The 21,654-nt window shown below is 58.0% G+C and overlaps 1 protein-coding gene across 1 annotated transcript in view; it reads right to left on the bottom strand.

Annotated features, from left to right (window-relative positions):
• LMF1 (lipase maturation factor 1) overlaps positions 1-21,654 on the bottom strand; it is a gene marked incomplete at both ends in the record, with an annotated part of 62,869 nt that overhangs the window by 38,331 nt on the left and 2,884 nt on the right. Inside the window, 2 exon segments of the mRNA XM_080704018.1 lie at positions 13,022-13,032; positions 18,333-18,642. Of these exon segments, the coding sequence (XP_080560144.1) occupies positions 13,022-13,032; positions 18,333-18,642 (321 nt within the window).

Raw genomic sequence — 21,654 nt, 5'->3', positions numbered from 1 at the left:
CTGCACGGGGTGGCCAAGGACCTCGGTTTAAAGACTTCAGAGCCAGGCGTGCGGCACACACTTGGGAGGCTGAAGCAAGAAGACTGTCGGTTTGCAGCCAGCCTCAGCAACTTAGTAAGAGCCTGTTTCAAAATAAAGAATAAGGAGGTCTAAGGGGTATAGCTCAGAGGTAGAATGCCCCTGGGTTCCATCCCTCATAGCAGCAGCAACAGCAGCACCAACACACACACACACACACACACACACACACACACACACACGCTTCAGACCCCTTCTTTCAACCACAGCGCTGCTCTTTGTGTAACAATCTCTCTAGTTTTTTCTTGAAACGACGCGCATTAAATTTGGGTGCATTTTACAAGAGGCGTACCTCGCAACCTGTAGAATTTTACGACTGGAGGTGCCACAAATCAGGGAAGCACCTCAAACGTGAGGTGAGCCTTTGGCAGAGGATGCTAGGCAGGAACACTTGAAGACCACAGGCTCCAACCTCTTCGTGGGGCAGGCGAGGAAGCTCAGGAGCCAGGAGGCCACGAGGAGGCTGCCCTGCGGGCGCCGAGTAGGGAGCAGCGGGTGGAGCTGGCTCTGACAGCCGCGGTGCAGCCCACGGCTTGCGGGACTCGTTCCCCAGAGCTCGGAGCCCGCCTAATTGCTACCTAGCTCTGCACAAACCGAGGAACAGAATTTTAACATGTAGTGTGAGTGACACCAGTCAAAGTGATTGAGGCACAAAGGCAGAACCCAGAGACGCGCCTAAGTGCCAGTGGCAGGTGGTGCTGGGGCGGGCGCCAGGGCAGGAGATGGCCGCCTTCTCTAGGAGGCTGGGTGTGGCTGTGGCCTGTGGAATGGACGGAGGAGACACGGCCAGGCCAGGCCTGGGTGCTCCCACGGCGGGAGCCACCGCTGCCCTAGCTCACAGGGTGAGCTCGCCTTCTTCCCAGGGGACGCCAAGGCTGCCCTGCTGGCTGCAGCCTGGTGGCCTCCCCAGGAAGGGGAGGGTCGCTCAGCCCCACCTGCTTGTTTTCTTTGCTTGGATCTTGTCAAATTTCAGCAGCTGTGCTGAGTGCACAAGGAAGGCCATTGTTCTCTGCTTCAGTGTGGTGGACGATGCGTCCCCAGAAAAAATAAACACCCAGCACACTGCCAGGGGTGGCGTCCGGGCCAAGCGCGGGTGGACGTTTAGCAGCTAGCTCCTGCACAGCACACCAGGTCCCATGGAATGGACAAGGGCGCTTACCTCCACCAGAGGCAAAAAGCACATGCTGTGGACAAGCAGGGTCAACACAGACCGCTTCCACCAAGAGCCACTACCAGTCATAGAGGCCACGCCATACCCACACTAATAATACACGCCCAGAAACCCACGTAGCCCAGACACCACGGCCCCACACACCACGAGCCAGGCCTACAACCAGGATCCGGAAGCCCAAAGTGCCAGGACTACAACCAGGATCTGGAAGCCCAAACACCACCTGCCAAGCCTACAGCCCAAGGCCCAGAGGCCCACACACCACGTGCCAGGCCTACAGCCCAGGCCCCGGAGGCCCACATACCATGTGCCAGGCCTACAGCCCAGGGCCCGGAAGCCCACACCCCATGAGCCACGCCTACAGCCCAGGGCCCGGAGGCCCACAGACCACGTACCAGGGCTACAGCCCAGGCCCTGGAGGCCCACACACCATGTGCCAGGCCTACAGCCCAGGGCCCATAGGCCCACACCCCATGAGCCACGCCTACAGCCCAGGGCCCGAAGACCCACACACCATATGCCAGGCCTACAGCCCAGGGCCTGTAGGCCCACACCCCATGAGCCACGCCTACAGCCCAGGGCCTGAAGACCCACACACCATATGCCAGGCCTACAGCCCAGGGCTCAGAGGCCCACAGACCACGTGCCAGGCCTACAGCCCAGGCCAGGAAGGCCCACACACCATGTGCCAGGCCTACAGCCCAAGGCCCAGAGGCCCACAGACCACGTGCCAGGCCTACAGCCCAGGCCCCGGAGGCCCACACACCATGTGCCAGGCCTACAGCCCAGGGCCCGGAGGCCCACACCCCATGAGCCATGCCTACAGCCCAGGGCCCGGAGGCCCAAGGACCATGTGCCAGGCCTACAGCCCAGGGCCCGGAGGCCCAAGGACCACGTGCCAGGCCTACAGCCCAGGCCAGGAAGGCCCACACACCATGTGCCAGGCCTACAGCCCAAGGCCCAGAGGCCCACAGACCACATGCCAGGCCTACAGCCCAGGCCCCGGAGGCCCACATACCATGTGCCAGGCCTACAGCCCAGGGCCCAGAGACCCACACCCCATGAGCCACGCCTACAGCCCAGGGCCCGGAGGCCCAAGGACCACGTGCCAGGCCTACAGCCCAGGGCCCGGAGGCCCACACACCACATGCCAGGCCTACAGCCCAGGGCCCGGAGGCCCACACACCACAAGCCAAGCCTACAGCCCAGAGCTCAGAGGCCCACACACCACGTGCCAGGCCTATAGCCCAGGGCCCAGAGGCCCACAGACCATGGGCCAGGCCTACAGCCCAGAGGCCCACAGGCCACGTGCCAGGCCTACAGCCCAAGAACCTGGAGGCCCACACACCACAAGCCAGGCCTACAACTCGGGCCCTGGAGGCCCACACACATTCTAGGCCTACAACCCAGGGCCTGGAGGCCCAGACACCACAAGTCAAGCCTACAGCCCAGGGCCCAGAGGCCCAAGGACCACGTGCCAGGCCTACAGCCCAGAGCCCGGAGACCCACACACCACAAGCCAGGCCTACAGCCCAGAGCTCGAGGCCTACACACCACGTGCCAGGCCTACAGCCCAAGACCTGGAGGCCCACACACCATGAGCCAGGCCTATAGCCCAGAGCTCAGAGGCCCACACACCACGTGCCAGGCCTACAGCCCAAGACCCGGAGGCCCACATACCACGAGCCAGGCCTACAGCCCAGGGCCCAGAGGTCCACACACCACCGTGCCAAGCCTACAGCCCAGGGCCCGGAGGCTCACACACCATGTGCCAGGCCTACAGTCCAGGGCCCGGAGGCCCACACACCACGTGCCAGGCCTACAGCCCAGGGCGTAGAGGCCCATACACCACATGCCAGGCCTACAGTCCAAGGCCTGGAGGCCCACACACCACGTGCCAGGCTTACAGCCCAGAGGCCCACAGACCACGGGCCAGGCCTACAGCCCAGGGCCAAGAGGGTCACACACCACGAAGCAGGCCTATAGCCCAGGGTGTGGAGGCCCACACACCACAAGCTAGGCCTGTAGCCAGGGTGTAGGCCCACACACCACGTGCCAGGTCTACAGTCCAGAGGCCCACAGACCACGTGCAAGGCCTACAGCCCAGTGGCCCACAGACCACGTGCAAGGCCTACAGCCCAGTGGCCCACAGACCACGTGCCAGGTCTACAGCCCAGGGCCTGGAGGCCCACACACCACGTGCCAGGCCTACAGCCCAGAGGCCCAAACACCATGAGCCAGGCCTACAGCCCAGAGGCCCACACACCACGTGCCAGGCCTATAGCCCAGGGCCCGGAGGCCCACAGACCACGTGCCAGGCCTACAGTCCAAGGCCTGGATGCCCACACACCATGAGCCAGGCCTACAGCCAGGGCGTAGGCCCACACACCATGTCCTGGTGAAGCCACACACATGGCATACGGCCACCACGTGGGCCTTTGGAGAGGCTTCTAGAGGCTCCAACGAGGACCATGCCTTCTTCACGGGTGGGGCAATGGGGCTGGGTGACTGCGGCTGCACTTGCCATTGTGGAGACCACAGGAGCCCAGGGACAAGCCTATGCTGTGGCCACCTGGGAAGAAGCAGGTGTCTCCTCGTTTCAGAAGATACTCACGCCACCAGTATGATCTTCCCGGTGGCCTATAAAAGCATCCCAGACCTAAAAGGATGAACGGGTGTTGCAAGGGGCAGGCAGCCTGATGCTGCTCATGCCTGGCTCTGCTGCTGCTGCCAGCGATCACTCCAGCTTTGCAAGCCCAGGGCCAGACCCATGCCTCTGCCAGCTTGTCCCGGCTGGTGGGGAATGCGCATGGAGAACACCGCATCTCCAACGGAGTACCAAGTGTGAGCGCCAGCGTCAGACAGAGAAGGGCGCAAAATGCCCAGTGTCCACACAGCACCCCCGCTGGCCCGAAGGGCTCATCTCCTGGGGCCCACAGTGCTCACTGCTGAGGTCCTATGTCACTTAACACCTATCTCGAGACCCCAGAGAAAAGCTTTGCCCCTCAGGGCTCCACGTCTGCTCCTCTGAGCCCAAGGGGTCACGGCGGCCAGGCTTACCAGCGCCTGAGGCAGCAGGGCCTGTCCTGGGCCCGAGCCCCTGCATCCCCAGCCGAGCGCCAAGACACCTGCTACTGAGTAACACTAACAGGGAAGTGGGTGTTGGCATCCATCTTTCCTTCTCGGTCTGAGGTGCCAAGGAACACAGAACAGACTCGCAGTTGCCATTAGAGAGCTGAGGACTGAGCTCACAGGCCCAGCCCGACCCACTCCTGACACCCAGACACGCCTGAGGGACAAACAGGAAGAGCTGGCCAGCGCTCTGGATGCCCACCCTGCTGCCCGTGGACTTGCCTGGGGCACCGTGGGCGAGGTGCTGCCAGGTGCTGGCCATCCCTGAGACCAGACACGGCCAGGGCCAGCCACAGGCAGAACCAAGTGGAGGCCGGCAGGGCGGGGCGGGGTGTGGGCAGGGAGGCCCCCAAGGGTGCTGGTCCAGACCAGCTGGAGCAGGACTGCAGCCAGTAGTGGCGTGGCTCCAGTGCCAGGCCTGCCCTGGGGCGGGGGACACCAAGCGCAGATAGGGCTGCCACACACGAGACATGGCGAACGTCACACGGAGCCCGAGTCACGGTGTCAAAGGCCAAGTCACTTCCAACCCAGAAGAGACACCATCTAAAATAACATCTGAGAGGCACAGGTTCCCGCAATGGCCACTGTAGGAGGAAAACGCCAAGTGGGTCTCACGAGCTCCATCAAAACCATTTGTTACTTAGAAGGAGTAATTAAATATAGTACAGATGGATCCTTCAAAAGTGACAGCCACCATCCACGTGAGGAACGGGAAATCCATTAGCTTTGCCGTTAAAAACAGGGAGAAAGGGGCAAAGCGCTCCCTCCTGACTGGCTGTCACTCCAGCTCCGAGCCGCCCGCCCTCTGCCACCCCAGGGGCTTCTAATGATGGCCCTGGAGGGAGCCAGGAGCTTTTAAAAGTTTCCTTAATTTTCTTGGGTTATATTTTAGGATGAAAAGTTGTGAAATAGCATACCACATCTTGCTTGGCACTATCGCTGCCAAGGAAAAGAAGGGCTGTTGGCCACAGAAACTCATGGCCAGAGGATGCAGACCAGCGGGCTGGACTCGCAGTGCTGCGGCCCCACTGCCCGCGACTGAGTGTCCTTGCTCAGCCTCTGCAGAGCGCAGGCCTCTGCTGCAGGAGGCTCCGCCCAGCGCCGCACACGTGGGGCCTTTCGCCGGAATGTCCCAGGGACCCAGGGATTCACGGCTGCTGCTTCCTGTCGAATCCGCCGGCAGGCTCGTCTGTGCTTGCTTGCAGGGCCACACTGAGCCTGGGTTTGGGTCTCAGTGTCTGTGACGCAGACTGAACCAGAGGTTTGGAGTGCTGGAGACCACGCTTTGGAAGCGGAGCTGAGGCCACACCTGTGTCCCCGCCGCCTGGCTCCGCTCCGGGGAGCGGTTCTGTAGTGACCGGAGGCAGCCTCACCTCGGTGCTGCCACAGCCCCGAGGGCTGCAGGACACTCTGAAGAGCCGCCCCAGGCCACAGACCCCGGCTCTCAGAGACGGCACACAGTGCTGCCATGTCCCAGGGACTGGTGCCGTCTCCGACATGCTGAGCAGTCCTGGGGAGGGCGTGCTGGGTGCCCCACTGCTCCTCCATGCGTCTGGAGCCCGCCCAGTGCCTGGGCCAGGGCACCCTAGCCAGGGTCCACACAGCAGGGTCCCAGCGCCTTGACCTCGCGGCACGTGGCACCACAGGATAACACGTGTGGGCGCTGCTGCTCTTGCTGCTGGGTGGCCCGGCCTGCTGAGAAGCCAGCCACGGGGGAAAACGAAGGACTCAAGCTGGAGATCAGACTGTAAACAGGAAAACGCTTCCCAGCACGTAGATATTTCTAGAAGGGCTGGTCAAAGACTTCATGCTTCAGATAGTTATCACAAACTGCACGCTCCCAATCGTGAAGAGTTTAGCAACGGTTAGTCTGTGTTTTAAGGATGTCCTTGGGCACTGAAAAACCACAGGAGCGACCTCGTAACCTACATGCCCTCGTGGTGACCCCTGTGGCAACCTGGGATCCCGGAGCCTGTCAGGGGGCCGGTTAAAGCGTCATTGCCATGACAACCCGACTTCCGAGCCTGGGGGGCCTGCTGAGACCTGCACAGGTGTCACCGGCTAGCCTGAGAACGAGACCCACCGTAATGACCATGGTCAGCTTTACTGCTGCTGGACGAATACGGAAATGCTTCCCGCCAACGGAAATTAGGTTTAGCAATAGGGATTTTTTTGATTAATATATTCCAGATATTTAGCATACATCAGGCTGAGGGCAGAGCACATTACCATTCTGTCCTCTGTTTCCTGTGCGTGGAAACCGGCTGCAGCTTGCCAGCCTCAGAGCCACGAGGGCGGGAAGCACTGGGCGGACGCGGCCTTTGCTTTCTCCTTGCCTTGGCGGCGCTGGGTTGAACCCAGAGGCACTCTAACTCTGAGCTCTAGCGGCAGCCCAGCCCTATCTATTCTTTATCTTGAAACAGGTTCTCACTAGTTCGTGGAAGGCCTAAGTTGCTGAGGCTGGCTGCGAACTCGGCCCCCAAGTATGAGGACCCCGTGGGCCTTTGAACACTCAAAATGCAGCTTGTAACCGAAGAGGAAATTCAAAACCTGAACACTTTACCTCAACCGAATGTAAGTGGCCACGTAGGGCCAAGTGTCCCTAGAGTGGACGGCACAGGTCTGGGTCCTAGTTCCCTGGCCAGGCTGCCCACAAGTGTGGCTCCCACTCAAGCCACACTGGCAGCTCACACGCTCTGCGCCTGGCCTGCGTGTGCGGCCCGTCTGCGGGGAGACGCAGCCTTCTTCCGGGGCACCGTCACTGCTGCTGGCAGGGCACTGGAGTGGGTCACTAGCCCGCCGGCCCATGAGCGGAAGGCGCGAGGCTGCCCAGGGTGCTGTGTGTGCTGGCTGTCTCCACGCTTTCCAGGTGTGCCGGCCAGTGTGTTCACACGGGACTGGGCACACCAGGCCCCACGTCTGCCAAGCCAGCTCAGCAGCACTGGGGACATGGGAAGATCCGGAAGGCTGCGTGTGAGACTGTTTGGGGCGAGGGGACACCTCGCTTCTGCATGCTCGTCGAGGCCACACAACTCAGTATTTTCTAGGTTACCTTCTGCTTACTAACGTCTACCTCATTACACTGTCTAGGAGGTGGCCTGAAGTTGTTCTTAAGATTATTTTTCTTAAAAATGAAGCATGGACGTGGATTGGCCAGATGGTGCGCATGGCTATGAAAAAGCTGTAGCGTCTGTTTATCTTTCTCACCCAAATCTGGTCCCCACACAAACTCCTGTATCACTCGCACGTAAGCTGGTGTTTACAGATGTATTTGTACATCGCGTGTTCGCACAGGCTGTTCTTGGTGTCACTAGACACTGTCTCTGCACTCGCTCCCTATCACAAATGACGGGTGCTCACACTTCCCAAACGCCGCCCCGCCACCTCAGGACGGCGCCATCACGAGCACAGCTTTCTACTGACTGAGGGGCCATCCCTTACACCACTGTGACTCTGCAATACCACTGACTGATGTGCCAAATCGCGGACTGTAATCTTTCCACCAGCGTTTTGTTTTTCCAGAGTTAGTTGCCTCTTTTGTGTTGTACGTAGATTTTCATCTCTCATCAGGGCTCACCAGTTCATTCAGAATTTTCCAGCGCAACTGCTCAACCCGTCCAGTACTTTTATTTTTTGAAACACAGAACCGAAAGCATTATGCAATCCATCGGTTCCTTCTCCCCACACCATGGAGATTTCTGCTCACGTCTCCGGCACTCTTGGGCAGAGCACTCAGGCCTCTGGTTTAGAGACCGGTGTGCATTTGATTTCACTGCTGGATGTGCTCCTGCCCCCCAGGACCCCGTGGCTCACACAGCAGGCAGCCTGGTTGCTCTGGGGCAAGGCTCAGCACGGTGGTCACTTTCTACGCTTTCCCCTCCCCTGCCAGACCTAGCCCAGGGGTCGTCAGCAGGGTCATTTGCCAGGTCTTGGCTGGCCACATTTCTAGAAAGACCTAGAAGCAGTGGTGGCTGGACCCTTGTTCCCACCAGCAGGAGTGGTCCCTGAGGCAGGGCGGCGCTGTTTCATTCATACCAGCCCAGGGCAGCTTCCTACCAGGTGAACGACCGCCCTGGCCAGTGAGCAGCCGGGCCTCGTCAGACCTCTTGTTGGCTGCCACTGACCGGCGCTCCAAGCCTGGAGCGAGTGCTGTGAGTGCAGGGGCTTCCTGGCTCCAGGCCCCTTGCTGCACCTGCAAGCCCGACCTTGGCCAACACGAGGGGCAGCGGGAGGCACTGTCAGCGCGGCTGTGTGTGCGGTCTTCTGTAAGCGCTTCGATGCTCCCGAGCATGATTTAAAGGCCTTGGTGGCCGTCCTGTCGTGGCTGGTGGGGAGATGGCCCAGACACAGCTGGGCGCTGCCACCGCCTCCTCAGCATGCACAACGGGCGCCTTCCTGTGCCTGTGCTCTGCCTCGTGGTCTGCCTGTGGCACGGTTCCCTGCGTGTGCCGCACCAGGTTGGCTGGCTCTTAGACGGAGCTCAGCTGGTTTTCCCTGTGGTCCCAGAAGTGGTGGGTCCTCAGGGGCACTTGAACGCTGGCTGTGAGCACCACGAACCGGGTGGGGAGACGCACGAGTGGCCGGCTGCAGCGTGGTCTCGGGCGCTGAAGGGTGGGTGGCGCAGGATGCACCGAGGCCTGGTGCACTCATACGGCCAAGGGAGGCCTCTGGACACGGGGCTGGAGCTGGACACTAGAAGCCCTGGGGCCTGAGCCCCAAGGGGGGAGGAGACCAGGTCACACCCCATCAGCACGGGCCACTTCACCCTCTGAGCTTCTGAGTGTCACCCGGTGATATTTTCCTAGGAAAACTCATGTCACCTGACTTAGCTAAAACACAATCCACAACTGATCCTGTAAAAGAAAGCATTTCTGGAAATCTCTCCTGATGGCACCCAAAGGGGCAAGACCAAAGTAAGACATACGGAGAGGAAGTGGTGCAGTGTTGCTGCCTAAAGAGATGGCCCAGGCCGGGCGTGGTGGCGCACGCTTGTCATCCCCGCGCTTGGGAGGCGGAGACAGGAGGATCGCTCAGGTTCGAAGCCAGCCGCGCTGGCTTAAGAGACCCTGTTTCCAAATAAAATATAAAATAGGTCTGGGAGTGTAGCCTGGAGGTAGAAGGGTTTCATCCCAGTACCACCCAAAAAAAAGAGACGCCCACTTCCGAGAAATGGACATGCTAACTGAACTCAGTGGAAGAAACCCAGAACAAGCAAAATGGTAATGACTGTGTGAATAAGGAAAATAGATGTTAAGATGTGTTTTCTCCTAGGGTCAGCTAAGTGATTTCTGCTAGATGGTACTGAACAGAGAAAAAGAACAAAAGATGCCATGCGTCCCCGTGGGTTCAGGCAGACACTGGCCCTCGGCCACCGCGTGGCGACGTCTGTGCCGGGCCACGGCCAGCCGTCAAGGCAGTCCTGACACCGCGAGCGGCCGTGCCCTGTGAAGGACGGAGCAGGTGCCGTGTGCTGCGGCTGAGGTGGCGCCCTGGGGTGTGGCTCTGCAGGGTAGTTCCCAGTGACAGGCCAGCGGAAGCCAACTGAGATGCATGGGAGAAGCTCCCAGGAAGGTGGTGCGGTGGTGGCAGCCTGGCAGCTGCGTGATCTCATGGCTGCCCAGCAAGCCTGCTTCTGATTAGAGGATGATTTAATTAAAAGAAATTGCTTTCTTGAACGTGGGGGCTGGCCAGAGAATCGGATGAACTACAGGAGTACGAAGACCGTGCGGAGCGCAGCGTCAGGCCGCTGGGGTCTGGACGCGTCTGCTGGAACCTACTGTGCCCAGGCAGTGGCTGATCGCTTCCTGCAGGCAGGCTCCGCTCTAGCGCTCAGAGGTCTGAATAAAAACTTCCAATTGGGCCAGTAAACCCCTCATTAAGCTGTTTTTAAAGCATGAATTTAAGAGCGGCCAGGGTAAAGGGTCACATGGAGTATTTAATTCACAACAGCTGCCAGGAGGTGCTGCTGTGACGGAAAACCCCGGCACTCAAGCACCCCAGCCACGTGAGTGAGCGTTTCGCAGCCAAGGCCTGCCAGGTGACAGCCGAAAAGCAGTCCGAGGACAGGAGGGCGCGGAGTCCTCGACCACCGAGAGCGCGTGCCTCAGAACGCTCCAAATACGACGACAGCCTGATCCAAAGTGTACATGTGCCTGCAACGAAGGCCAGCCCCTCACACGGCACAGGACATGTGGGCCTCGCGATGATCAGCTCCCCTGCAGACAGCTGATGGCCGGCGCAGCCCGCACACGACCCTACTCACTCACGGACCTGAGGCCACCTTGGCGGCTGACTTGAAGCACCGAGGTCCACCCTCGTACCGCTATGTGGCAGCTCTCGCTAGGCCGGGCCTCAGTGAGACCCAAGCTGGATGCTGAGGTCTCACGCGTGCCCACACCTGGCGCTGCAGGTGGCCATGCTTGCTCTCACTGCCTCTTGTCGGACAAGACACTTGCGGGCATGAACATGGTGTCTGATCAACACAAAGGAGCCCCCAGCCAGTGTGAGCCCAGGGAGCCCGCCAGCACTCCTCCACAGCAGCCCCGCCTCCCCCACCCCGGGGGCAGCAACCGAGGTCAGTGCTCACATACACCCAAGCCCGACAACACCACAACTAAACACTCCCCCGGCCCAGGAGAGCACCAGCCTCCCTCCCTGACTGTGCCCAGAACCCTGCAGAGTGGCCTGGTCCCGCAGGCTCGGCTTCTGAGCAAGGACCCTCATAAGTCCCCCAGGAGGGACACCACAGCCCGCGGTGCACACTCACGGCACGGCACACAGGAGCCTCACACACCCTCTCCCTTACTCAGCCCGCTCCTGCCACACGCAGGCACAGCGGCGTGGGGGCTCCTCGTCCTGGAGACCAGAGGCCCCTGCGGCCCAGCTGGAAGCTTCCAATGCGGGAAGACGGCCGAGCTGCACACGGCAGCAGCCTGAACCAGGACTGTCAGGAAGCACATCCCTGCAGGGCGGGAGCGGCGGCACCCACAGGGCGCAGGACGAATTCCTTCTCAGACTCGGCCTTTGAAGTGCGTGCTACCAAAGCAGCGCTGTCAAGCCCACCAAGCCCAGGGCTCCAGCACACGGGACGGTAGAGCGGGTGGCAAGCAGGGGGTTCTCCTGTGCGCTGGATCACAGGGCGGGCTCACCCCAACTCGCACAGCGATCTCCTCTGTCTACAGATGGGAGAGCACGACCCTGGATGTGGGGCCTTGACGACAGCAGACGATTAGCCTGCTACATGTCGGGGCCCACTTAAAACAGGTGAAAGACACTGAGAGCAACTTAAGTGCTCTGGGAGACGTGGCCTTTCTGAGACCGCGTCCTTCGCTGTCCAGGCTCCTTGGCAGAAGCCGCTCCTGGAGCAGTGGACTGTGCAGAGGAGCCCCACGGGGCCAGGGGCGCCTGGAGTCCTTCGCTCGCTGGCTGAACGAGGCAGATTTCTGCAACTCCAGGGCAGCAAGGCCCGCGGGGCCTCTGTGTATCCATGGGCGGCTGGCGTGGCTAAGTCACAAGACTGATATAAGTGATTTAATTCTAAGTGCTTTTAAAAATGCACATAGCCAGGCGTGGTGGCACACACTTGTAATCCCAGCATTTGGGAGGCTTAGACCGGAGGACTGCAGTTCGCAGACAGCCTCAGCTACTTAGTGAGGCCCTCCGCCATTTAGTGAAACCCTGTTTCAAAATAAAGAATAAAAAATAGGGCAAGGGGTGTATAGCTCAGAGGTAGAAGAGCCCTGGTTCCATCCCCAGACCCACAAAAATAAATAAATAAATAAATAAGCGCGTAGAATTGGGTGTGGGAGTGTCAACTTGTAATCCCGGTACTTGGGAGGCTGAGACCAAAGGTTCGCAGGCTCATGGCCAGCCTCAGCTAGTGAGGCCCTTTGCAACTTAGAGCCTATTTCAAAATAATGAACAAAGTATAGTGCTGGAACTAAGCTCAGAGGTGGAGCACCTGGTCGCATCCCTGGTACGGATGGAGAGAGGAGAAATGGGTGGTACTGGCTGCAGTGGTCACAGCTGGCTTTAGTCACCTGACTTCTCGGGTAAAAGCCAGGGAGTCTTCCTCTGAGGTTGCGCTGCGTGGAGGCACCGGGGGCAGGGTCCCTGGCCTTGGGACTACTAAGGCAGCCAAGGGGGGCCTGCCCTTCTGCTCTCCCCTCATTTCGGGATCCAGGGCGCTTACAAACCACTGTCCACAGCCTCTGTCCATGCCAGCCCTGTCCTCCTGGGGCAGCCTCTGCCCCCTCCACGGGCTCCACCCAGTGGGGGCTAGGGCACCCAGATCGCCTCCCCCAAATCCAAAGCCGGCGTTGAAGTCACGCGCAGACACCTCCACAAGGCTCAAGGGTCCACAGACCCCTCCCTGGGTGCAGACAGGCCTGCAGGAGCTTACCCAAGGGCCTTTCAATCCACCCAGGACACCTCCTCCAGGACTCCGCGGAGCCACGCAGGGGCAAGGGCGGCCTGGCCAGCACTCAGAGGTCAGTCAACAACCGCCGTACCAGAGCCACCGCGCACCTGAGACGCTCGCGGCAGATGCTCAAGCAGTGAGCAAAGCCAGGAGACCCGCAGATACATACCCCACACGTGATGCAAGCGCTCACGGAACGTTTTCTAAATGATCTCACTTACCAAAAGAATACCTGGAAAACAAAAGAAAGAGTGCATTAAGTCTTGACTTGCTTTGACGAAAAACGTTTAAGTTAAACCATGGCATTTCCTCACCACTGTATTATGCCCACCCACAAGCCTGGGTGCTGAGTGCCGCCAGCCACTCACAGGCCCACGCGGCCAAAAGACGCTGCGGAAGTGAGTGATGGGACTTGGTTGTCCTGCAGAGGAAACAGCTTCTACTGAATGCCACAGAATCGGACAGCCTGCAGCCTGAGGTGAAAGGGGCCCACTACCCTGAGACAGGTCACAGCAAAGGGCCCAAGGGAAGGGACCTGGGTGGGCCCCATCTCCACCGCTAAGGACCGGGAAGGCCTCTTGGGCCTCAGGGTGAGACCACCAGGCACCCTGGCCTTGCGATGCACTTCACGGCTCGGACAGCAGGACCCAGTGAGTGGCCAACACACATGAGGACCCCACAGGAAGGGAGTCACGTCCCCGCAGGGTGCTAGGGCAGACGCGGGGCACAGGCACGGCAACACACACTTCCACTCAGCGGCCACGCCTTGGTCACAACATGCAAAGGTGCACAGACCCCAAAGCTGTCCGCGGAGCCCCGCTTCTAGTAGCTCAAAGGCAGGGGCACGACCGAGAATGAAATATGGCGGAGGAGATGAAAGCACAGGCACACTGGACACTCTCGTGCACGCACACACAGTTATAAAGGCCAGGCAGCCCGTGGGCCAGAGCAGGCTTCAGCGGCCACGCTTCACTCCACAGCAGGCAGGTACAGGCTACCAAAAGCCGTGTGGGAGCATGGGGACGTAGGAAGACTTCCTGATGTTAAGTAAAGGGTTTGTATTCATTATTTCAAATGTTAATATAAGACCACATAGGCCAGACACAAGGACACATCTGTAATCCCAGCACTTGGAGGCTGACGTCACAGGTCTGAAACCTACATCAGCAACTTAGAGAAACCCTGTTTCGAAATAAAAAATAAAAGTGGCTGGGGTGTAGCCGGGCGTGGTGGCGCACGCTTGTAATCCCCGCGCTTGGGAGGCAGAGACAGGAGGATCGCACAGGTTCGAAGCCAGCCGCGCGTGCTGGCTTAGGAGACCCTGTTTCCAAATAAAAATGTAAAAAGAGGTCTGGGAGTGTAGCCCGGAGGGAGAAGGGCTTCCAGGAACCCCAGTACCACCAAAAAAAAAAAAAAAAAAAAAAAGGCTGGGGTGTAGCTCAGGGGTAAAAATCCCTAGGTTCAATCCCCAGTATTTAAAAAAAAAAAAGAAAGAAAAAAGACGCCAGACGTGGTGGTGCATGCTCGTGATCCCGGTACTTGGGAGGCCGAGACAGGAGGAGCATAGGTTTCTCAAGGTCAGCAATTTAGCAAGATCCCATCTCAAAATAAAGTGAAAAGGGCTGGGGATGTAACTCAGTAGCAGAGCACTTGCCCAGCACGCATGAAGCCCTGTGTTCAATCCCTTGCCTCCCCACGACTATGTGATAAAAATTATATAACAATTACTTAAGAGCCAGGCATAGTGGTGAGTCCCTGTCATCCCAATACCTGGGAGGCTAGACAGGAGGATCACAGGTTCAAGGACAGCCTCAGCTACTTAGTGAGGCCCTTTGCAACTCAATGAGACCCTGTTCAAAATAAAGAATAAAAAATAGGGCTGAGGGTGTGGCTTGGAGGTAGAATGCCCCTGGGTTCTATTCCCAGTACTGGTACTGCAGGGACCAGAGCAGTACTTGAGGCATCTGTCTACTGTGTTGCAAAGACCCTGGGGTCCCGCCAGCTCGGCTCCTCAGCTCAGTCTGGTGTGGTCTTCAGGCTGGCTGGCTCTAGAGTGCCCCTCAGCAGTCAGCTCCCTGCAGGCTTGTGCTGTCCAGACGCAAAGCACCATTCTGTCTCCGCTCACAGGCAGGAGGTGCCACCAGCTCCTCCAGGTGGCTCAGGAGCAGGAAATGACTGCGGCGTCCACGCGGAGGACACCCCCTCCTCTGCCTGCACGCCTTTGAAGAGGCGCCACCGTCCCCCTTCTCTGGGAAGGAAGCGCCAAAGCGGAAGGAGGACCCCGAGACGCCTGGCCTGGCCCAAGTTTCCAGAGATAATCTCTTCTTCCTTGCAGGGGTTGGGAGGTAGAAAAGGGGATGCTTATGTAGCGTCCTGAATAGCAACAAAGAAAGCTTTGCTGTTAAAGCCAAAGCAAAGCTCAGATCAAAGAACCACAAGTCCAACACCTAAGAAGTCGATGCCAACCAAGGGACCAGAAGTTCTAAGTAGGTCCCGGTGCTCTGAGAGGTTCTCTGCTCTTGAAAGGCCGATTCTAATTTAAGTTGGAATCTTCAAAACCACTTAAAATCTTTATTTATTTATTTTTGTGGTACTGGGGGTGGAACCCCGGGGCTTTTCTACCTCTGGGCTACACCTCAGACCTATTTTATTCTTTATTTGGAAACAGGGCTCACTAAGTTGCTGAGAGCCTCACTCAGTAGCTGAGGCTGGCTTCGGAGCTGTGTGATCCTCCTGTCTCAGCCTCCCAAGCGCTGGGATTATAAGCATGCCCACCACGCCCGGCTCACTTAAAATCTTTTTGCAATTGCAGCTGTTAACTGTAGTTGTTTGGCTCTATCTGTGTTAAATGTTGCCAGACACCCAAAGTACCAAAGTAAGTATGTGCCAGTCCATACTGCTATAACCGATGCCGAGACACATCAACGGGGCCCAGAGACAAAGCCCGCGCAGAGTTCCTCCCGCGGCCTCTGGGCGGGCCCCTCCAGCTCCAGCTCAGTTCGGCTCCCTGGCTCCCCTGCACTGCACACGTGCCTTCCCCCCAGGGCCAGGAGGGGAGGGCACGGCGGCCGCGGTGGAGACGTGAGGTGACCTAGGTGGCCAGACAGGCCTGCGCCGTGCCGGGGGAATGCGGGAAGGTGCTCCACTGAGTCCTCGCACACGGACCGATCCCCGGGGAGGGCCGTCCTACAGACCCCGACCAGCCCCTCAAATGTCCAGGCGTCAAACCCGGGAGAGTCTGAGGCGGCGAGGAGAAGGGACCCGGGTGCCGGGTGGGCCCGGGGCCAGGGAAAGGGCCCAGGGGAAAGCGGGTGACCAAGGCGTGGACATGAGTTACATGGGTTACAGAGAAGTGTGGCGGGCGAACCACACTAACGCGAGATGCTACCAACCAGGAACTGAGTGTGGGCGGGAACGGTACAGTTCCCACGATAATGCCGTAGCTCTAGAACTGCCTTAAAAATAAAATTTAATAAAATTTTAAAGTCAGAGTAGCCATGCAGCTGTCCTGCATCAGGTGGAGCCCATGCAAGACCTGCTTCAACCAGCTGCCAGTGCCTCGCGCTGCAGTGGCTGTGTCCCCTGGCCTCCATCCCTGGTCCGAGGACCCTGTACTAAACAGCACTTCAGTGAACCAGAGTCAACATCCTTTCTCCAGCTGCTAAGAGCATCACCGAGCACCAGGTACATCACCGACAGATACATGGCCGCTGTAACCATGGCCGTGGCTCCCAGTCACTGTAACTGCGATCGCTGCCTTGAGCGGAGGCACTGAGCCCTCCTCCTCTGGATTGGAATCCCAGTGTCTCAGGAGGCAGCCTCTGGGCGGTCACAGAACGGGGCAGCCAGAATCCCAGCATCATCACTGCTCGGCCGCTGCTAGCACCAGGAGACAGGAAAGGCTGGTTGCCTGAGGGCAGTGGCCTGGAATCTGCGTGTGCGTGCGCATGTGCATGTGTGGGTGTGTGGCTAACGGGCCTGGCAAGCTCCCCTACCTCACCAGGCTGTGTGCGTCCACCTGCCAGGGATGGGACAGCCAGAGGGCATGAGCAGGGCAGATGCCTACCCGACCGCACATCCACCGAGGGGCTGCGTGAGAACTCCCATTCCCAGCCTCACCGCTGAAACAGAAAACGTGCCAAATCATGCTAATTGCTGCCTAGGAAGCGACAGCTTCTACATGGGACCGGATGTTACGGCGTATGCGGCACAGACATGCTTCGGCCACTGGGTGACCCACACAAAGGTCTGGTGAGGACACGCCCGTGGCGGAGGCGGTGGCTGCACGGCGCCTTGGTATTCCCTCTGGAGAACACACAGCGGACTGCCCGTCTGTACTGTGCCGCGCCTGGCAAAACTAGATGTGCTCACACGTCCGCACCGAGCCCAGGCTCTGCCCAGGCTCTGACCTGCGTGCTGACTGCACACAGGACGGGCCCGGGCACCACGCGTGATCTTCTGCAGTTTGGATCTGGAGTACAGCCACCTCTGCTCCTGCAGCAGATGTCGCTGTCCCTGGGCCCCAGCACAAACCACCATGTCAGCAGTGAGGAGGCCCAGGTCTCGGCCACCACAAAGCCCATGACCCTGGGTTCAGAGGCCAGATGCCCTCACTGAGAGGGGATACCATGCCAGACCCTGCACGGCTCAACAGCTCCTGGTACCCACTTATATTCTTTTTATGGTGGTACTAGAGATTGAAACCAGGGGCGTTCTGCCTCTGAGCCACCCCCAACCCTATTTTCTATTTTTGAAAGAGGGTCTTACTAAGCTGTGGAGGACCACACTAAGTTACAGAGGCTGGCCTCAAACCTGAGGTCCTCCTGGATGGCACTGAGATGACTCAGCAAGCCCATCCGGATGGTGAGCGCCAAGGGCAAGCGCCTCCACTATCTGGGGCAGCCTGTCCTCCAGAAGTACCAGTGCCGAGGTCCAGAGCCCTGGTGGGAGCTTCACAGACGGCCAGGCCACCCAAGTGCCCATCCCCAGTGGACAAACAGCCCGACTGAACACCAGAGGCGCCAGGAAGTCCCTCCCAGCTCTGCACCCACCTCCTGTGCTCCCACGTCACAGGACTCCCAACCAAGTGGCCCATGAGGCTGCCGGCACCCCATCTCCACAGTCAGGGAGCGATGTCAAGGCCAGGCCAGCAGTGCCTGTGCCGCCGTATTGCTCCTCTGAACACGAAGGCTGGGACGTGAGTGCTCTGTTGGAAAGCCAAGCCTCCCTCTGAGGGCTCCCAACGGCCGCGGTGCCTTCTGCCCACACATCTCCTACCCACCACGGACCACGCAGGCTGGCAACACGGGCTCGAGCAAGCCCCCCAGAACCCAGCTTTTACTGCCCAAGGAGAAAGGCCACAGTTCGCTGGCAACAGCAGCCTCTTCCACCGTCTGAGCACACAGCATGGTTCTGAGTCAGTGTGACAAGACAGCTCATCCCAGGAGGCCCCGAGGTGTGTTACAGAACACAGCATCCACGTGGTGCCGGGTGACATGCGCAGAACGGCAGGCTGCCCCCAGTTCTACTCACCAGACCTGTCCCACGTTGACGAGGGAGAGGTAGAGGCCCCAGAGAGTAGCCATGAGAATCATGTTGGCACAGCCAGTTATCAGGACGAAGGACGAGACGCCCAGGCCGAGCAGAGCCAGGAGGTCCAGGTTGAAGTTCATGTCTGACCAGTCCAGTAGCCAGAGGACGGTTGGGGCGTAGCTCCAGGCGTCCCAGCCCGCCCGCCCGTGGAAGTATTGCCTGATGCTCTTCAAGTACAGCTTGCAGGGCAGCAGGCCCCGGTCGCCAATCAGCTGCCTGTTCTGATGCAAAGCCACCAAGAACGCCACAACTGGAAGACAAGGATACGCACGGCGCGGTGAGCGGTGAGCAGGTGCCACCCGGCGGGGCACGGCACTCCCAAGCTGCAGGGCCTTGACCGGGAGGGGAGGCAGCCTGCCCAGGGGCTGGGAGTCGGAACCACACACTCAAGGCGTCTGAGCACATCCTTAAAATCCTGAGGGACCACTAGAGAGCCAGCTTAGAGGAGGGCTGCGCACATTCAGGTCTACTGGTAGACCACGCTGCTCACGCACGACCGTGCCTGCTCACAAGTAGACAGGCCTGGCTGCCCACCCTGCACTCAGCACTCACGCTCGGGAAGCACCCTGCTGAGCCCGGCTCCCGCCAGCTGTGCCACCCACTGGCCTGAGGCCTCTGCTGCAGCGTAGGTGGGAGTCGCGGCTAACCCAACTTAGACCTTGAGTTTCTGAGCTAAGGTCATCTACAAGACACCCACTTGCTTTCTTTTTTTTTTTTTTTCTTTTCTTCAGTACTGGGGATTGAACCTAGGGACATTCTACCTCCAAGCTACACCCTTCTACCCTATTTTATTTTGAGACAGGGTCTCATTAAGTTGCTGAGGGTTTCTAAATTCCTGAGGCTGGTTTTGAATCTGCAATCTTCCTGTCTTAGCCTCCCAAGTACTAGGATTACAGATGAGTTTCATTATGCCTAGAAGAAGCTCACTTATTTTGCTTATTTATTTATTTTTATTTTTGTGGGAATTGAGTTCAGGGGCATTTTACCTCTGAGCTATCCTCCCAGCCCATTTTATTTCTTATTTTCAATCAGGGTCTAAGCTGTGGAGTGCCTCAATAAGTTGATGAGGCTGGCCACAATCCTGCGATCTTCCATCTCAGCGTAAGTACTAGAATTACGGGCATGTGCCAGCACACCAATTAGAAACTCACTTTAAATTTAAAGACACAACTTCAAAGTAAAAAAGACCATGCACATGCAAATGGGAAGAAAGCTGGAGTCACTGTATTAACGCCAACACCAGAGATGTAAACAGGAGGCTGGCTCGGGGCAAAGCAGGGTGCTGTGCAACGGTAAGGAACCACGGCAGGACCAGGACGCAGCGTCCGCAAGTGCACCTGGCAGAGCTGTACCCAACGCAACGCCAGAACAGAGACACACAGACAGGCTGGCTCCGCGCCACCAGCTTCACCGCTCCTCTGAGAGGCAGATGGATCACGGAGACAGGAAGGTAACCGGCTGCAGGAGAACTCCACCACACAGAACAACAAACATGACCTAGGGTCAGGCATGACAGGCCTGCATCCCAGTGCCTGGGAGGCTAACACAGGAGGACCTCAGGGTCAAAGCCAGCCTGAGCCACTTAATGAGACCCTGTTTCAAAGTAAAATAATAAAATAGGGCTTGGGGGGAAGCTCAGAGGTAGAATGTCCCTGGGTTCAATTCCAGGTATTAAAAAAAATCCTACTGTCAGATGTACAAAAAAGCAAAACACAGTTATATTACATTTAGGAATACTCTTAAGAGCAAAGTGCTTTTAATTTTCAAGTATATATGGAACAGTCACCAAGACATAACGTACTGTGAGCAAGTATCAGTATATAGAAAAGTGTTGAAATCTATAGAATACGGTCCCTGAGCACCTCGAATTAAACAGAAATCCAAACTAGAGATCCTAAATACTTGGAAATTGAACCATTCATTCTAAATAACCCATGAGCTTAAAAGTGGGAAGGAAATTCAAGAGAAATCGCATACACATGCACACACACACACACACACACACACACACACACGTACATATACTGTGGCATTGAAGATTGAACTCTGGCCCCCACAGCCCCGTAGCCATACCCAAATGGGCGGCATTAATATCCTCTGAGAGGGCCCAGTTGTGTGTGGGGTGTAGCTCGAAGGTAGAATGTCCCTGGATTCCATCCCCATCACCGCAAAAAAAAAAAAAAAAAAAAAAAAAACCTCTGAAGCAAGAAGCAAATGAGGACGACATGGGCTTGGACTTCAGAGGGAAACCGCCCTATCTACGTCCACGCGGATTGCAGAAACAGCTGAGTAGAAAGAGGAAACGAATGTTTGGAAGCATCACACAATCTCACAAGTTGGTGCCCTCTGTGGAGGACGGTGGACAGAGCAGGACGCCTGCCTCTCCCTGGGGGAGCCAGCGGGGCGGCTCACAGGCGTGGGTCCTGGGCTCCATCCCTGGCACCAAAAAAATTAGTTTTCTCTTTGCTCTCTACCTTTCAGATAGCTCGCTATAACAGAACAGAACTGTCCAGAGGGCCACCTCCTCCGGCGGCTCTCCCTGACTGGTCAAGTGCCAGGCCTGGCACGTAGCCTCAAGCGGGTTCTCTTTAAAGCTGGGCGCTGGCAACCCAGAGGCGGACTGCGCTTTCTCTCGGAGCACACTGCAAGCGTTTTACAGAGGCGCTTATAAGGCCAAGAGCGCTTCATTAGGATTCAAGTGGCCCGGGGAAGGGAAGAGCGCCGCTTCCCATGAACCCTTGGAGCCACTGAAGGCTCGGCACAAAATCCCAGGACACGGTTTCAAGGATCCTTTTTGGTTCCATTTCCCTCAAATTCCCCAAAGGCCAGCTAGTTCGTGAAACACGGGGCGTGTGGGGGTGCTTACCGCCTCAATCCTGTGTGCAGGAGTGTCTAAGCGGCACTGAGCAAGCAGGGCTCGGGCCAACCCAGTCTCCCCTAAGTTACAGCTTTACCAAGCGCTATTTAGTTATTTTTGGTAGTTCTGGGGATTGAACCCAGGAGCTTCTATCTATGAGCTACACACCCAGCCATATTTTTTTCTTTATTTTGAAACAGGGTCTTAGTTGCAGACAGCCTTACTAAGTAGCTGAGGTTGGCTGGGAACCTGTGATCATGGGGTACCACACCCGGCTGAGTCTCAGTACTTGCTAAGGTTGTCCTTGAACCTGTGATCCACCTGTTTCAGACTCCCAAGTTCTAGGATTACAAGTGTGCCATCATGCCTGGCTAAAGCTGTGACTCTGTGTGTGTGTGTGTGTGT

The sequence above is a fragment of the Muscardinus avellanarius genome, assembly GCF_963383645.1.
Source record: "Muscardinus avellanarius genome assembly, chromosome: 10".
NCBI lineage: Eukaryota > Metazoa > Chordata > Mammalia > Rodentia > Gliridae > Muscardinus > Muscardinus avellanarius.
The sequence above is the reverse complement of the archived record's forward strand: the minus strand, read 5'-3'. Positions and strand labels throughout refer to the sequence as shown.